We start from the raw sequence: 15,686 nt of genomic DNA, 5'->3' as shown, positions 1-15,686 counted from the left end.
CAGTGCTGGTATAAAGACAAACAATACAAGCTGGATTTTTATTATAAAAAAGAAATACTGTTTATTAAATGGTTAAAAATCTGAAAATAAAATTAAGTATCTTTGTATATTGGACAGCTATTATTCAGGTAATAGTCATGCACTTTGTATATCAGATAGGCCCTTTGCTTTGCAAATCTGCAGCTATATTTCTAGGTTTCTTCTCTTTTTGCCAAAATTTGAAGGAGGTAAAAGGGAACTGGGGGAAGAGAAGAGTAATTCTAACCTTTGACAAAAATGAAGGCTTAAGGCTTTGATAAAGATTTAGAGTGGTCAGGAATGAAATAGTCTAAAATGATATTTAGGGATTAGTTATAAATTTTGTATAGCTGGTACCTCTAATGAATAAGGCTATTCATTTCCTTATTTAGGAAATCTCAATTTATGAAGGACCACTGTATAGGAATAAGCCCTGCTCTATCCTTGGCTTGATTTCTTCTGAGAGACGATTCAGACTTTTTTATGGAGCAATGATATACTCATTCTAATGGTTTTAGAAAGTCCCTGCTTCCACTTTTTTGGGGTTTTAGTGACTGGTCTCTAAAAATTTACCTCCCATGGCCTCATTTTCAGGAAGCTACCAGAAGTACTTTACACAAAGAGTAAACCTTGAAAAAGGAAAACAAACATGGAATGCAAAGCAGAATAGATAAGACATAAAAGGAACTCTCAGAATGTGGGGAAAGCAAAGTCCCAGAATGATGGCTGTAGAACAGACCTAGAGAAGAGCTTAGTCCAGAGATTGGAGCAGGACAGGGGACAAAGGAAGCATGTCCTGAGACTGCTAGACCTCCCGTTGGTGTGTAGCCCATTTGGAAAGCATGTTTACCATTCTGTCAGCAAATAGGGAACTGAATTAGTGACAGGTACACTGAAACCTAAGCAAATGCAAACATGAGAGAATTAGTAGCTAGAAAACAAAAGTGTTACACAGTAAAATGAACCTGTAGTCAATTCTGTGGTTTAGGGGGATGTTCAATTCATTTGTCATAATTTAAACATTAAATATCTATTTAACCAAAGTTTAGTAGTTCTGCAGAGGGATGTTGAGGAGCTAAATTAAAAAGAGGCAGTTAAAAGAATGGAAAACAGTTGCCTCTAGGGAAGAATTAGTGAAGCAAGAGCCAGGAGAGCTCATAAACCTCACAGATTTATATTACTTAAAATTATATAGGTTTACTTTTTTGATAAAGTGTTCTTTAAGTTTTTATAAAATGTTCTGCTTGCTCTTCACTCAAATGAGGGGGTGTGTGCTTCAGTATAAGCATAAGATGGAAGACAGTCGACCTTTCTGGTGATCTGAGTTTCCTTACATTTCTTACAGTGTAGGCATATTGCTGTAGTGTCATTCCTTAAATTCAAGGCAACTTGGAAAAACAGTTTACACTTGTTAAGTATTTGCACTGTAGGACTTTCCTAAGGAGTTTTTTAATGTAACTGACTACAAGTAATTTTTATCTTACAGGAGGATTTAATCATTCAGTGCCATTCCATAGTTTAATAGTTGGTAAACTATTAAAAGTTTATTAATCATTTTCTGATGGTGAAGTTAATGTATTGCTACCCTTTCTTACTAAAAAAAAAGGAAAAATCAAATTTTATAATTATCAAGGGCCTTTAAAATACTGTTGTACATTCCATTCATTTTTCAGATGAAGAATCTGGGGTCCAGCATGGTTAATGGATTTATCCAAACCCACTAAGCTGATTAGTGGCATAGTGAGAACTGACTCCCACTTAAAATTTCTGAATTCTGACGCCTAAAACTGAAGTCCTACCAATTCACATTATAACAGAAGCCAGATTTGGATTTTTTTTTTTTTTTTTTGCGGTACACGGGCCTCTCACTGCCGTGGCCTCTCCCATTGCGGAGCACAGGTTCCGGACGCGCAGGCTCAGCCGCAGCGCAGCATGTGGGATCTTCCCGGATCGGGGCACAAACCCGCGTCCCCTGCATCGGCAGGCGGACTCTCAACCACTGCGCCACCAGGGAAGCCCCCAGATTTGGATTTTAATGAGAGCTCTTTTAATTAAAAAAAGAGCCATGCTTGTAACACAGAACCACTTAATCTAGGTAAAATAGCACTGAGGACACTTGCTCAGACTGTGTACTACATGTTGAGCAAAACAAGGATTCTCTGAAGGAATACATTCAAGAAATGCTGCCTACAGTATTTCCCTCTTAAGAGTCATAGTGCACATGGCCATAAAGGGATTTGGGAAGTTTCACAGGAAAGAAAACATTGTTTAATCCCAAATGCTCTTTTGGAGAAAGAGCATTTATTATTTATTATTATTTATTGTGGAACACAATAAATTGAAAAATATACCTATTATGTTCTTAATTTTGAGGTAAGATCACAGAAATTTGTACTACAATATCATTTATTTTTTCATGTACAAAAGGCTTGTGCATCATAATGACTGCCTGGATAGGACACTCTATCCCCTTCTTATCAAGAAGCATTGGCTCTGGACCAGAAAATGTTTTGTTTGTAAAATGTACACAGCTAGGTAAGTGATTCTGTTTTTTTCCTTGAAAAGTATTGGTTTTTAACAGTCAAGTACTTTAGATTTTTGGTATTTCTGTTTTTTTCCTTGAAATGTATTGGTTTTTAACAGTCAAGTACTTTAGATTTTTGGTATTTCAGTTTTTTTCTGTTTTGAATTGAGGATTTACACTCCGGAATATAAATAATATAAAGGGTTTTATCTAGTAGGAAAGCAGTACAAACAGTAGTACAAATCAGTTTAGTAGGTTAGAGCCATGTTTTAGACAATAAGGAATTATGTATAATGGAAGTCTAGGGATTAGGTCAAACTTTAGTTTGGTTGATAATTTATGCTGGATGATGTGTGTCATCAGGGAGCCATATTCTTTCTGCCTCTTGTTAGAAGTTTACAAAATTGGCTTCATCCACAGCTTCTCAATGATAAAAATAACATTGCATTTCATTTTTAATGAGGTCAAAATACGGTTTCATAAAATTTTGTGGTTTTGCATGTTTAGATTTTGTTTAACTGTGGCTCAGAGTCAAAAAGCCATTTAGACGAAAAGGGAAGAATTTAGTGTCATCAGTTTGTTTTGGGTTCCCCACCACAATTTTTTTTTTTTAAACATCTTTATTGGAGTATAACTGCTTTAAAATGGTATGTTAGTTTCTGCTGTATAACAAACTGAATCAGCTATATGTATATATATATATCCCCATATCTCCTCCCTCTTGTGTCTTCCTCCCACCCTCCCTATCCCACCCCTCTAGGTGGTCACAAAGCACCCAGCTGAACTCCCTGTGCTATGCGGCTGCTTCCCACTAGCTATCTGTTTTACATTTTGTAGTGTAATATGTCCATGCCACTCTCTCACTTCGTCACAGCTTACCCTTCTCCCTCCCCGTGTCCTCAAGTCCTTTCTCTACATCTGTGTCTTTATTCCTGTCCTGCCCCTAGGTTCTTCAGAACCATTTTTTTTTTTTTTTTAGATTCCATATATATGTGTTAGCCATACGGTATTTGTTTTTCTCTTTCTGACTTAGTTCACTGTGTATGACAGACTCTTGGTCCATCCACCTCACTACAAATAACTCAGTTTCGTTTCTTTTTATGGCTAAGTAATATTCCATGTATAAATGTGCCACATCTTCTTTATCCGTTCATCTTTTGATGGACACTTAGGTTGCTTCCATGTCCTGGCTATTGTAAATAGAGCTGCAATGAACATTGTGGTACATGATGCTTTTTGAATTATGGTTTTCTCAGGGTCTGTGCCCAGTAGGAGGATTTCTGGGTCGTATGGTAGTTCTGTTTTTAAGTTTTTTAAGGAACCTCCATACTCTTCTCCATAGTGGCTGTATCAATTTACATTCCCACCAGCAGTGCAAGATGTTCCCTTTTCTCCACACCCTCTCCAGCATTTATTGTTTCTAGAGTTTTTGATGATGGCCAATCTGGCCGGTGTGAGATGATATCTCATTGTAGTTTTGATTTGCATTTCTCTAATGATTAATGATGTTGAGCATTCTTTCATGTGTTTGTTGGCAATCTGTATATCTTCTTTGGAGAAATGTCTATTTAGTTCTTCTGCCCATTTTTGGATTGGGTTGTTTGTTTTTTTGTTATTGAGCTGCATGAGTTGCTTATAAATTTTGGATATTAATCCTTTGTCAGTTGCTTCATTTGCAAATATTTTCTCCCATTCTGAGGGTTGTCTTTTGGTCTTGTTTATGGTATTCTTTGCTGTGCAAAAGCTTTTAAGTTTCATTAGGTCCCATTTGTTTATTTTTGTTTTTATTTACATTTCTCTAGGAGATGGGTCAAAAAGGATCTTGCTGTGATTTATATGAGTGTTCTGCCTATGTTTTCCTCTAAGAGTTTGATAGTGTCTGGCCTTACATTTAGGTCTTTAATCCATTTTGAGTTTATTTTTGTGTGTGGTGTTAGGGAGTGTTCTAATTTCATACTTTTACATGTACCCTGTCCAGTTTTCCCAGCACCACTTATTGAAGAGGCTGTCTTTTTACATTGTATATGTTCTTGCCTCCTTTATCTAAAATAAGGTGACCATATGTGCGTGGGTTTATCTCTGGGCTTTCTGTCCTGTTCCATTGATCTATATTTCTGTTTTTGTGCCAGTACCATACTGTCTTGATTACTGTAGCTTTGTAGTATAGTCTGAAGTCCAGGAGCCTGATTCCTCCAGCTCCGTTTTTCTTTCTCAAGATTGCTTTGGCTATTCGGGGTCTTTTGTGTTTCCATACAAATTGTGAAATATTTTCTTCTAGTTCTGTGAAAAATGCCATTGGTAGTTTGATAGGGATTGCACTGAATCTGTAGATTGCTTTAGGTAGTATCGTTATTTTCACAATGTTGATTCTTCCAATCCAAGAACATGGTATATCGCTCCATCTGTTTGTATCATCTTTAATTTCTTTCATCATTGTCTTGTAGTTTTCTGCATACAGGTCTTTTGTCTCCTTAGGTAGGTTTATTCCTAGGTATTTTATTCTTTCTGTTGCAGTGGTAAATGGGAGTGTTTCCTTAATTTCTCTCTCAGATTTTTCATCATTAGTGTAAAGGAATGCAAGAGATCTCTGCATTAATTTTGTATCCTGCTACTTTACCAAATTCATTGATTAGCTCTAGTAGTTTTCTGGTAGCATTTTAGGATTCTCTGTATAGTATCATGTCATCTGCAAACAGTGACAGCTTTACTTCTTTTCCGATTTGGATTCCTTTTATTTCTTTTTCTTCTCTGATTGCTGTGGGTAAAACTTCCAAAACTATGTTGAATAATAGTGGTGAGAGTGGGCAACCTTGTCTTGTTCCTGATTTTAGTGGAAATGGTTTCAGTTTTTCACCATTGAGGACGATGTTGGCTGTGGGTTTGTCATATATGGCCTTTATTATGTTGAGGTAAGTTCCCTCTGTACCTACTTTCTGGAGGGTTTTTATCATAAATAGGTGTTGAATTTTGTTGAAAGCTTTTTCTGCATCTATTGAGATGATCATATGGTTTTCATCCTTCAATTTGTTAATATGGTGTATCACATTGATTTGCATATGTTCACAATATGCTTTTCTAAATGATCGATAGGAAAACATGATAAATCAGTTATCAGATCAAAGTGGAAATCAGGGGATGTCAAAACATTCCATGGGATGCAGAATTCAGATACACTGAAAAATATCATTTTCACTTAATGTGAATTTCAGGTCAAAAACCAAAATCTCATTTGAATAATGTTGCCCATATTCCCATTTGTATACACTCTGTAACATTTTAATCCTAAATTCTAGGTTAAAAACCTGGAGTTTTTACAATGAGGTATCACCTCACACCGGTCAGAATGGCCATCATCAAAAAATCTACAGACAATAAATGCTGGAAAGGGTGTGGAGGAAAGGGAACCCTCTTGCACTGTTGGTGGGAATGTAAATTGATACAGCCACTATGGAGAAGAGTATGGAGGTTCCTTAAAAAACTAAAAACAGAACTACCATATGACCCAGCAATCCCACTACTGGGCATATACCCTGAGCAAACCATAATTCAGAAAGAGACATGTACCACAATGTTCATTGCAGCACTATTTACAATAGCCAGGACAAGGAAGCAACTTAAGTGTCCATCGACAATGAATGGATAAAGATGTGGCACATACATACAATGGAATACTACTCAGTCATAAAAAGAAACGAAATTTATTTGTAGTGAGGTGGATGGACCTAGTCTGTCATACACAGTGAACTAAGTCAGAAAGAGAAAAACACATTCTGTATGCTAACACATATATGGAATCTTAAAAAAAAAAAAAAAAACTGGTTCTGAAGAACGTAGGGGCAAGACAGGAATAAAGACGCAGATGTAGTGAATGGAATTGAGGACACGGGGAGGGGGAAGGGTAAACTGGGACAAAGTGAGAGAGTGGCATTGACTTGTACCAAATGTAAAATAGCTAGCTACTGGGAAGCAGCTGCATAGCACAGGGAGATCAGCTGGGTGCTTTGTGACCACCTAGAGGGGTGGGAGGGAGACCCAAGAGGGAGGCGATATGGGGATATATGTATATGTATAGCAGATTCACTTTGTTATTCAGCAGAAACTAACAGAACATTGTAAAGCAATTATACTCCAATAAAGATGTTAAAAAAAAAAAAGCTGGAGTTTTCAAGTTAACCAGTATTAATTTACCAGTTAGAAAGATTAAGCAAAAAGTTTATCAAGTCTGTAGTATCTAATATTAAGCATTTTCAAGATGGCCTATTAGAAGAAAACATTTTGTGTTTGTTATTTGAAGGATAGGTATGTCGTGGCAAGTACGTGATGCTTTCAAGTATGGATTTACATTGTTTTTTACTTACCTTTAAGGACAAGTCTTTCAGAGCACATTTGTCCTTTTGCCTTGTTGGGTATTGGTAGTGATATGTCTGCATATATACATCTGTATATAAAATTATATAAAGGACTATATAAATAAGCTAAAATAAGGCAATAGTGGGAATGTTACATATACATATTATTACAGGTCATAACTACTGCAGCATATTAAAGCATGAAAAAGTCGATTATAATAATATACATCTTTTTTAACTACAGATGGGTGACGAACAATGACAGTTTTGCACCAGAGGACCCATGTTTCTTTTGTGATGTTTGCTTCCGAATGCTCCACTATGATTCAGAAGGCAACAAACTGGGGGAATTCCTCGCTTATCCTTATGTTGATCCTGGAACCTTTAGTTAATATCAAAATGTGTTCCCTTTACTTTCAAGAAATGCCAGTGAGGAGCAGGATCTACCTGAAACAATCAGCTGAAGTTACCACCCCAGCAAAGAAAGTTCAAATCACAGGTCTTCTTTTTAAGCAACTTGAATGTATTTAAATGTTGTGAAATATATTAAATTATTTTAATATTCCAAAGTATAGTTTTTATTCAGTGCTTTTTTGCCCATTTTTGAGTTGTCTCATTGATTTGTAGGAGTGCTTTATGTATCCCGAGTACAAATCCTTTGTCAGATACAAGTATTCTGGTTTTCTCCCAGTCTGTAGTATGCCTATTCACTCTTTGTCCAGGGGGCTTTTTGCTCATCTATCATTATACATCAAGTGATGGAAGTGTTTTGAAAATTCTTTGAAGAATGTGAGCGCTACACCTTGTACCATGAGGCTTCCAAGGTAAAGATCCTTCAAATATCTGTAATAAAAATGAGGGAGAAGTTAAGAATAAAAGCAGATTATTTAATAAATACAATATTAAGAGTAGCTATTGTGTAATTTAATCTTACACTGAGAGCTTTTGTATTGTTAGGTTTTGTTTGGGTAGAAACTAGGCACACTTAACACTTCAGAAAGACTCACTACACGAATAACGAATGTATAAAGATCTTGAGTATGCACTCATACCTTCACAGTAGTAACACTTAAACTGAAGCTTCATTTCTTGACCAGAAGTTTTTGGAATCACAAATGCTATTAGTTTAAAATGTATGTCAATTTAATATTTTTATGATTTAAAGAAATAGATTTTATCTAATATGACCAATGAATGGACATGGGAAATCAAGATCCTATGGATTGCTAGCTGTGGATCACGATTCTTAGGCAATATTATGCAGCATCCTGTATGCAAAAACACAATTGTTTTTCTATTTCAGCTCTTCATTCTTCTGGTTATGATAGTCTAGTTATCCTATTCTCATTCTGGGCCAAAGGGCAACTTTGATAAATTCTGAGGTCCAGATCCATGAAAGAAAATTGTAGCTACCTATATTGAAATGTTTTCTGGAAATCTTTTTTGGTGGAAAATTTAATTGTTTAATACTTTTAGGAATGCTGGAAAAATATTAAACAGAATTAAACATTTAAAATGTGTTGTACTTAAATTTCACGTTCTCTCTTCTAGGTTATATTTAAATTCAGCTGGATTCCACTTTCCCTGGATGGCTAAGAACATTTACCATATAAATCAAAAACTGATGAAGCCTAAAAGACTGTGACTGTGTGTTTTAAAGTTTGACAGTGAAATGTTTTATGGACTTAAATGCCACATAAGTCAATTAAGTCGATTGGTATGTAGAAGAAAAGGAGCTGTTTCTAGCGGTGGTCATATTCACTGATTCAGTCAATACACCAGAAAATCAGCATAAGGAAATAAGAGGTCCCTCCATGGCTGGCTGGCTGTTATTGCCTACATGTTTACTTTCATGTTTCCAATGATGCTGAATTAGAACAGATTGAAAACCCTGCTGGGAAACCAAAGATTTAATTAATTCTTTAAAGTTCCACAGGTAAAAATGAACTTTTGCTTCATTTTTAAACTGCATTCCTTATAGGTCTTCCATGAGTATGCAAGGGTCTGTTTACTTTTATTTTCATCATTTCATATCTCAAAACGGCAAATTCCAGAAAGCGGATTGTCATAAAGCAGCATTAATCCATGCGTGGTACCAATCAATTTTACTGGCAAAGAAGGCCATCAGTTAAAACATTGGTATATACTGCTATTGAAATTCTTATTTTGTTCTTCTTTGAGATTATTATCCTGTTGGTTCTTAAGGTTAACTTCTTCACCAAAGTTACGAAGGCTCAGATATCTATTATCATTTCGTGGTGAGGTCTAAAGGCCTACCATACTACTCTCAGAACTTGCCAATGTATTGCATATCAGTTAAACAGGTTCTCCCACTATGTTCAACTGAAAAGAAACCCCTAACTTTGAAGTAGGCATATTTAAGATGCCCTGAATCAGGGATTCTGTAGCTGTAAAATTGTTTTAAACACATGACAAACTACAGTCAACATTTTATCTAAAGAAGGCAAATATGAAGATGTTATGAACTTATTAATCACCATCCTCTGTAGTTAGAAATGAATGAAATTTTGATATACTAGTGAATGGACAGGCACAAAATGATTACCTAGAAAAGCAATACCTATTTCAGGCTTCAGTATCCTTTAAGGATAATTTGACCTTTCTCCCAAATTTCAGTGTCTCTATCATCTCTAAGGTTGGAAAATTACACAGCATAAATATGTAAACACATTTTGGACTATATAGCAGCTTCTCCATTTCTTAATATGTAATTATGGGTTTGCTGTTTCCAATAGATCCTTTCTCTGGATAAGTTGTATTAGTGAAGTCCTCAAAGAGCCCTGTAAAAAGCCTTTGCTCTTGTACAGGATTAGATGGCAGACCTGATCTTGACCTGACGCCTTTAACCAGGTAAGTGTGTATGGGTACACTACAGTCAATGTATCAGCAAAAACTGGATAAAATCTATCATCCTACTATTTGAAACCATTCCAATCAAGCTGTTTCAGGTTCTCCGATTTAGATGATACATCTGAAACTTCTCTAGAGCAGCTGAGAAAACATGCAACAACTGATTCTGCCAAGTCATTTGTAACTTACTCTTTTAAACGTTATCTGATGGTTAAACAAAAAAAGGAATCACAAAAGAGATGTTGCTTATATATTTAAAAAAATACGTTTGGGTTGGGGCTAGCTATCTCATTTAAAGTATCTCTTACTGACTTGTTCAGCTATATAGTTTTGGTCAAATACAAATTTAAATTGAGCCAGTGCTCCCGAAAATTGATACCTGTTTATATGACTTTTTCTTAAGAGTTTTGAGAATAGTAGTTATCTGTGAATAAACCTATGACAAAAAATTTTTTTCTTGAAATGAGGGTAAAGAGAAGGCAAGTGTTTTAACGCTACATGAATCAATTGGCTAGAGCAAGGTCAGCCCATAAAAGCAGACATAAATAATCAGAATGCTACCATATTTTTCTCCAGCATTTGAATAGTTTGTGGTTTCCTGGTAAAACTATATAGATCCGTTGGGTCACCGAAAAAAAGGAAGGGTAAACCAAAAGATAACATTTCCTTTATTTTTATCATTTTGAGCTTACGTTTTAGTAACCCTGTGTCCCCAAATAATACAGTTTCTATGACCAAGTATACTCTCTTGGAAGCAAATCCAGAATTCCAGCACAGTTTTATAAATGGTAAAGAAGTAATTTACTAGTAGACTTTGATAGAAAAATTCTTTAATCAAAACAAGTTTACATGTTGACACTTATGGCTTAACTAGAATAAATCTGTCCAAATTTAAATTGTATTAAGGACCAAACAGATATAATAGCAAGAGTTCCCTCAAAACAGTGGGTCCTAGTTCCATTGTAAGACCTCTCAAAAGCAAAACTCCAATTACTGAAATGTTTCAAACTTTTCATCTATAGATGAAAACAATTACCCAAGAGGTCAAAGCATACGATGCATGTCACATGCAAACACTGGTAATTAAGCCTTTTTCCCATATTCAGTTTCTAAACATGAGAAGTGTCTTAAGCTACTGCAAACCACCAACTGACCTAGTATTCAAAATACCTTAGATATGCTATCTGTTAAGTTACCCTTAAATCTTGTGTTAACCTTGGTTCACCCTGATTTAGTCCATATCCATGAATATACAGACAACTCCTTTATTTTTGTCTATGTGTTTCCACTTTTTGCAATCCTGTCACATGTATGACATAGAAATAAAAATTCCCTTCTGGTATAGCCATGTTTTCAAATAGGTTAGTTTCCTTATATAGTATTTACTTTTATTTACTGAAAAAGCATTATGGATTGCATTTTTTCCAATTAAAAAAATACTTAGTGACCTCTTTAATGTGTGACTTCTTAAAAAATTCAGAAACTCGAGACATTTCTCAAAAATAAGCTTTTATCATTTAGTTTTCAGTTTCAGCTACTAGTGCCTGTAAAGGATCTTAAATGGTTGAACCCTAAAGCCAGATTCATTTCTATATATACTCCTGCTCGCTGCAGGAAACTCATGTGACTTCACTGAATTCCCAGCCACAAAACTAAATTACCTTCAAAAGTTAACATGAGTTTTGTACTCCATAGAACAGTTCAATGTCAGTTGGATATCTAGTTGTCATACAAAAAGGCATACAGACCACACATTGTTACAAAGCAGCAGGATAATGTAGCACAATGTAGACTGAGATTAAAATTAACTTTTGATAAAAGAAGGGAGGGAGTGAATACTTGTATAGAAGTAACATTTTATCTACTGTAAAAATGATTAACTTCTACAAAACCCACAAACAATGAAAAGACAGTCTGGTAAATCCAAGATTTGTAAAAACTATGCACAAAACCCACAGTATTTGGGAAAAGAGGAAAGGTTTATACAAGTAGCAGTTTAAAAAATGTAACCTTTTTCTACTATCAATTACACATTAACATACACACACTAATTGAAAATATACTACAACCAATGTCTGGAAAAGCAGTTTAACATTTCCTAAAATGGACTTTCCCTCACATTTACTGTATAATGTAGCTGTTAATACTGCACAAGTACAATTAGCAATGTTTAGTCACTTTTAAACAAAGATAAGGAGATTTCTCCCTCAAAACAAGTTTTAAACATCAAAACCTATGCTTATAAAAATTTAAAACTTTCAGCAGTCTAAATATTTCGAATGAAAACCATTAAACTTCTCAAATGTTCTTTATATTCCAGGTATGTCAACCTAGTTATCTAGTGTAGAATCCTTCAGAGATATTTCAGTCTCTCTCTCTTCACTGGATGGCCTAAAGAAAAGGGGGAAAGAAAGGTGTGACAACTGGGATTAGGATTTTTTTTTTCCCTCAGGAGGAAAAAAGATATTAAACCTGTGCATTTGTTTTTAAAATCACCAAAAGAATTTTTTCCGTGACTTATTGTTCTTTTGTTCAAAATTTTATTTTACCATGTTGTGTCTTCTTCCCAAAGTAATATGCCCATCAAGCAAAATAACTCAGGGAAGCATCATGGCCCAGGCTCTTTCCCACCATTTCCAGCTTTAAAATGAATTCTCTTTAAAGAACACAAAAATGTTATATCTGTGATACCAACATATTACAAATCTTAAGAAGAGAAGGTAACATACACACGGACAAGACTTCCCTGAATTTCAGAATTAGGAAGTCCTTCAAGTGTACATTGGACAAACCAAGATTTGGATAACTACGGTTATATATCTAGTTATTTTAGGGTGGGTATGATAATACAACACAGCCTATGATTCTAGATCTAATTTCTCTATCCTGTCAGAATTCAAGAAGTATGGACATGGGTCATTATTTAAAGGTGCTATCAGTGGAAGAAGTCCAAGAAATAGTTATTTTTTAAAACAGGATTCCTGCCTTGCTCTATTCCCTTGAATATAGTGGCATATTAGTTTTAAGCAAAGTTTCTTTACGGCTTAGCCATTTTAATTTGCGTCTTGAATCCTGAATTCAGTGAGTGAGTGATGAAAATATAATCCCTTACACAAATCACCTTGGAACAGCAATGTGATTTAAAAATTAAAACATACATTACAACCCACTAAAACATGTCCTCACTTTTTCTTACTGCTGGCCTCGTGGTTGTCTTTGCTTTCTTCATTGCTGTCTCCATTATGTTGTGGTTGATTATTGTCTTGAGCATCCGATCCTCCATTTAGAGTCTTTGAACCTTTATAAAGATTTCAATGGAAAAACTGTTAGAGCTTCTCATATTTTAAGATGTCTTGAAAGACCCCAAATCAAAAATAAAACATAGTCCCAAAGTTTCTAATAACTGTATTTTATTTGAAATTACACTGTAATCCTTTGGGTGGACAAGGCACAATAAGAAATGGGGTTACTACATGTATCTATCCATATAAGAAGTAGGTTACTAATCTGATTATTCCATTTGTTACTGTTATCAGGAACACAAAAGGGTGGTCCAACTCTTTGGAGCATTATGATTTATTCTAGTTCCTATAACAAATCTATAAGGAGGCCTATATCATTCCCTAATGTGAGCAACAAAATTCAACTCCTTTGGAACATTTTCTACATTAAGCAGTTGCTGCTAAAATGTTTTAAGCTGCTAATTTTGGGGGAAGTGGCTAATGGTACAGGAAGACCTCGATTTATTGCTCTTCACTTTGCTGTGCTTCGTAGATATTGCATTTACAAATTCAACGGTTGTGGCAATCCTGCATCAAGCATGTGTATCAGCACCATTTTCCCAAAAGCATTTGATCACTCCACTTCTCTGTGTCACATTTTGGTAATTCTCACAGTATTTCAAACTTTTTGACTTTTGTTGTATTTGTTATAGTGATCTGTGGTCAAGTGATATTTGATGTTACTACTATGACTCACTGAAGGCTCAGATGATTTGCTAACATTTTCTTACGAAGTATTTTTTTAAAATTAAGGTATGTACATTGTTTTTTTAGACATAATCCTACTGCACACTTAATAGATTACAGTATAGGGTAAAAATTTTTTATGTACCCTGGGAAACCAAAAAACTCATGTGACTCACTTTATTACAGTAGTCTGGAACCAAACCTGTGGGGTATGCCTGTAACTATGGATTCTGTTTTAAGCGTCGGTCATATATACATCCTAAAATATTTGATTGAAATAGTATATCTGGAATTTGCTTCAAAATAATCTTCAGGGGTGTCACAGAGAAACTTGATGAGGATATAAAAAAAGCAATGCTCATGTATTGATAATTGCAGAAGCTGAGTGATGGGGACATGGGAAGTTCATTTCCCTCGACTTCTGTGTAGGTTAGAAATGTTTCCTAATTTAAATGGAAAGAGAATAGCAACCACTACTACTACTAATTTAAACTTGATGAAAAAGAAACCCAGAAGCTAAGGCTGATCATGTTCTGCTAAGGGCTTTATGAGACTTTCTCATCATTTAATATAGATAAGGTATTAATAGGATTAAATATTGAAGCCATTTTTTAAAAGTAGTTCCAGTGAACAGCTACCACATACCTGTTTGTTCCTTTTCTAGCTTTTTGTTTGGCCCTTTCTTCCCTTGATCTTTGGTTTTATTTGCTTCCTCATGCTGTCTTTGTTCGGCAAGAGATTTGTTCAGCACTTGTGTGATCACAGAATCTCCTTCACCAACCAAAAACATGTTCTTAAACTTGTTATACAACATTGTAGACTTTTCCATGATTACCTGACTAACTTTGAATCGCCGTATCTGAGAAAAGAAAACATATACTCATAATTTTCTTAATTTTTAAAATGTCACGTAATGAAGTGGCGATAATGAGGAAATTTTAAAAATCGACATGACTCAAGATCACTTACTTTTTTCAGTGTTGTAATCATCTCTGTGTGTTTTTGAGCTTGCTGCATTGTGACCTGAAGTGAAGCAAGTTCATCCAAGGCCTCAATACATCTGTTCACATCCTTCATGACAAAATAGTAATTTCATAACTGTTAATTATCACAACCCATATAATCTATTTCTAGAGATTATTTTTAAAATCTCAAATAACAAGGCAGTACAAAACAGCCAGTAATAGTCTGTTATCTCAAATTTACACTTATAAAATCATGTGAGAAAATAAAATATGAAGCTATAAAAGCACTGTATTTTTAAATGAGGCATTAAACACTTACAAGATTATCAATTTTGAGTGAATTTTTAATTTCAGCATGTATCCTTTGAAGTCGAGAATCCATTGATGTTTCTATAAATTAAAATGTGAAACACAGTAAATAGATTTTCCAAAACCAGTATTTTTATATAATCTAAGCAAAGTATAATGGAAAGATTTGGTAAATTTTTTAAAATGTTCTTTGTAATCTGCCTACATCATTAAGTTATCATCTACCATTTTTAGTATTTAGGAAACCAACATTCATCATATAAGCAAAGAATCACCATCTAGCTGCATGTTGCTAAAAAAAGCAGTCTGCATCCAATAACTCCTCTTCTGCAATTCTTAAGGCACTGCTTCACCCTTAACACATTTAACTTAAACTATAAAAAATCCATCTGAAACCAGATTTGTCAGAAATGGTAAAACATCGAGCTTTAGGCAATGTTATAAAAATTTGACTTCATCACATATTGAGCAGTAAAATAATAAACATGACTCCTTAGCAAGTTCACCTGATAACACTTAAAAACAATGCAAGGTATACAGAATCCATTAGGGATTTGAAATGTGTACTTGTAGGATAAGAACATAAAATGACCAACTTCAAAACCTATACAGTTAAGTGTCTGTAAAACTTCCTTTCTGTGTAGAATACAATTTTATACATCTTAGAAAGTGAAATAACTAA

The 15,686-nt window shown here is 34.7% G+C and overlaps 2 protein-coding genes across 6 annotated transcripts in view; one reads left to right on the top strand and one right to left on the bottom strand.

Annotated features, from left to right (window-relative positions):
• SNAPC3 (small nuclear RNA activating complex polypeptide 3) overlaps window positions 1-7,460 on the top strand; it is a 38,193-nt gene extending 30,733 nt beyond the window's left edge. For both annotated transcript variants that reach the window (XM_059072955.2, XM_059072958.2), the window contains 2 exons: window positions 2,446-2,553; window positions 7,136-7,460. In XM_059072955.2, coding sequence (XP_058928938.1) covers window positions 2,446-2,553; window positions 7,136-7,283 — 256 coding nt within the window. In that variant the 3' untranslated portion in view covers window positions 7,284-7,460. The remainder of the gene's footprint in view (window positions 1-2,445; window positions 2,554-7,135) is intronic.
• The window catches only part of PSIP1 (PC4 and SRSF1 interacting protein 1), a 42,186-nt gene continuing 33,440 nt past the window's right edge, over window positions 6,941-15,686 (bottom strand). For 2 of the 4 annotated variants that reach the window (XM_059072950.2, XM_067041475.1), the window contains exons 12-16: window positions 15,015-15,085; window positions 14,700-14,801; window positions 14,376-14,589; window positions 12,949-13,060; window positions 10,414-12,153 (exon numbers count right to left, since the gene is read on the bottom strand). In XM_059072950.2, the coding sequence (XP_058928933.1) occupies window positions 12,093-12,153; window positions 12,949-13,060; window positions 14,376-14,589; window positions 14,700-14,801; window positions 15,015-15,085 (560 nt within the window). In that variant the 3' untranslated portion in view covers window positions 10,414-12,092. Of the gene's footprint in view, window positions 7,735-10,413; window positions 12,154-12,948; window positions 13,061-14,375; window positions 14,590-14,699; window positions 14,802-15,014; window positions 15,086-15,686 lie in introns of those variants that run through there. The other 2 variants (XM_059072948.2, XM_059072949.2) reach the window with 2 other exon arrangements.

This window comes from Kogia breviceps, chromosome 8 (assembly GCF_026419965.1).
Source record: "Kogia breviceps isolate mKogBre1 chromosome 8, mKogBre1 haplotype 1, whole genome shotgun sequence".
Lineage (NCBI taxonomy): Eukaryota > Metazoa > Chordata > Mammalia > Artiodactyla > Physeteridae > Kogia > Kogia breviceps.
Note: the sequence above shows the minus strand (reverse complement) of the source record. Positions and strands in the feature narration are given on the sequence as shown.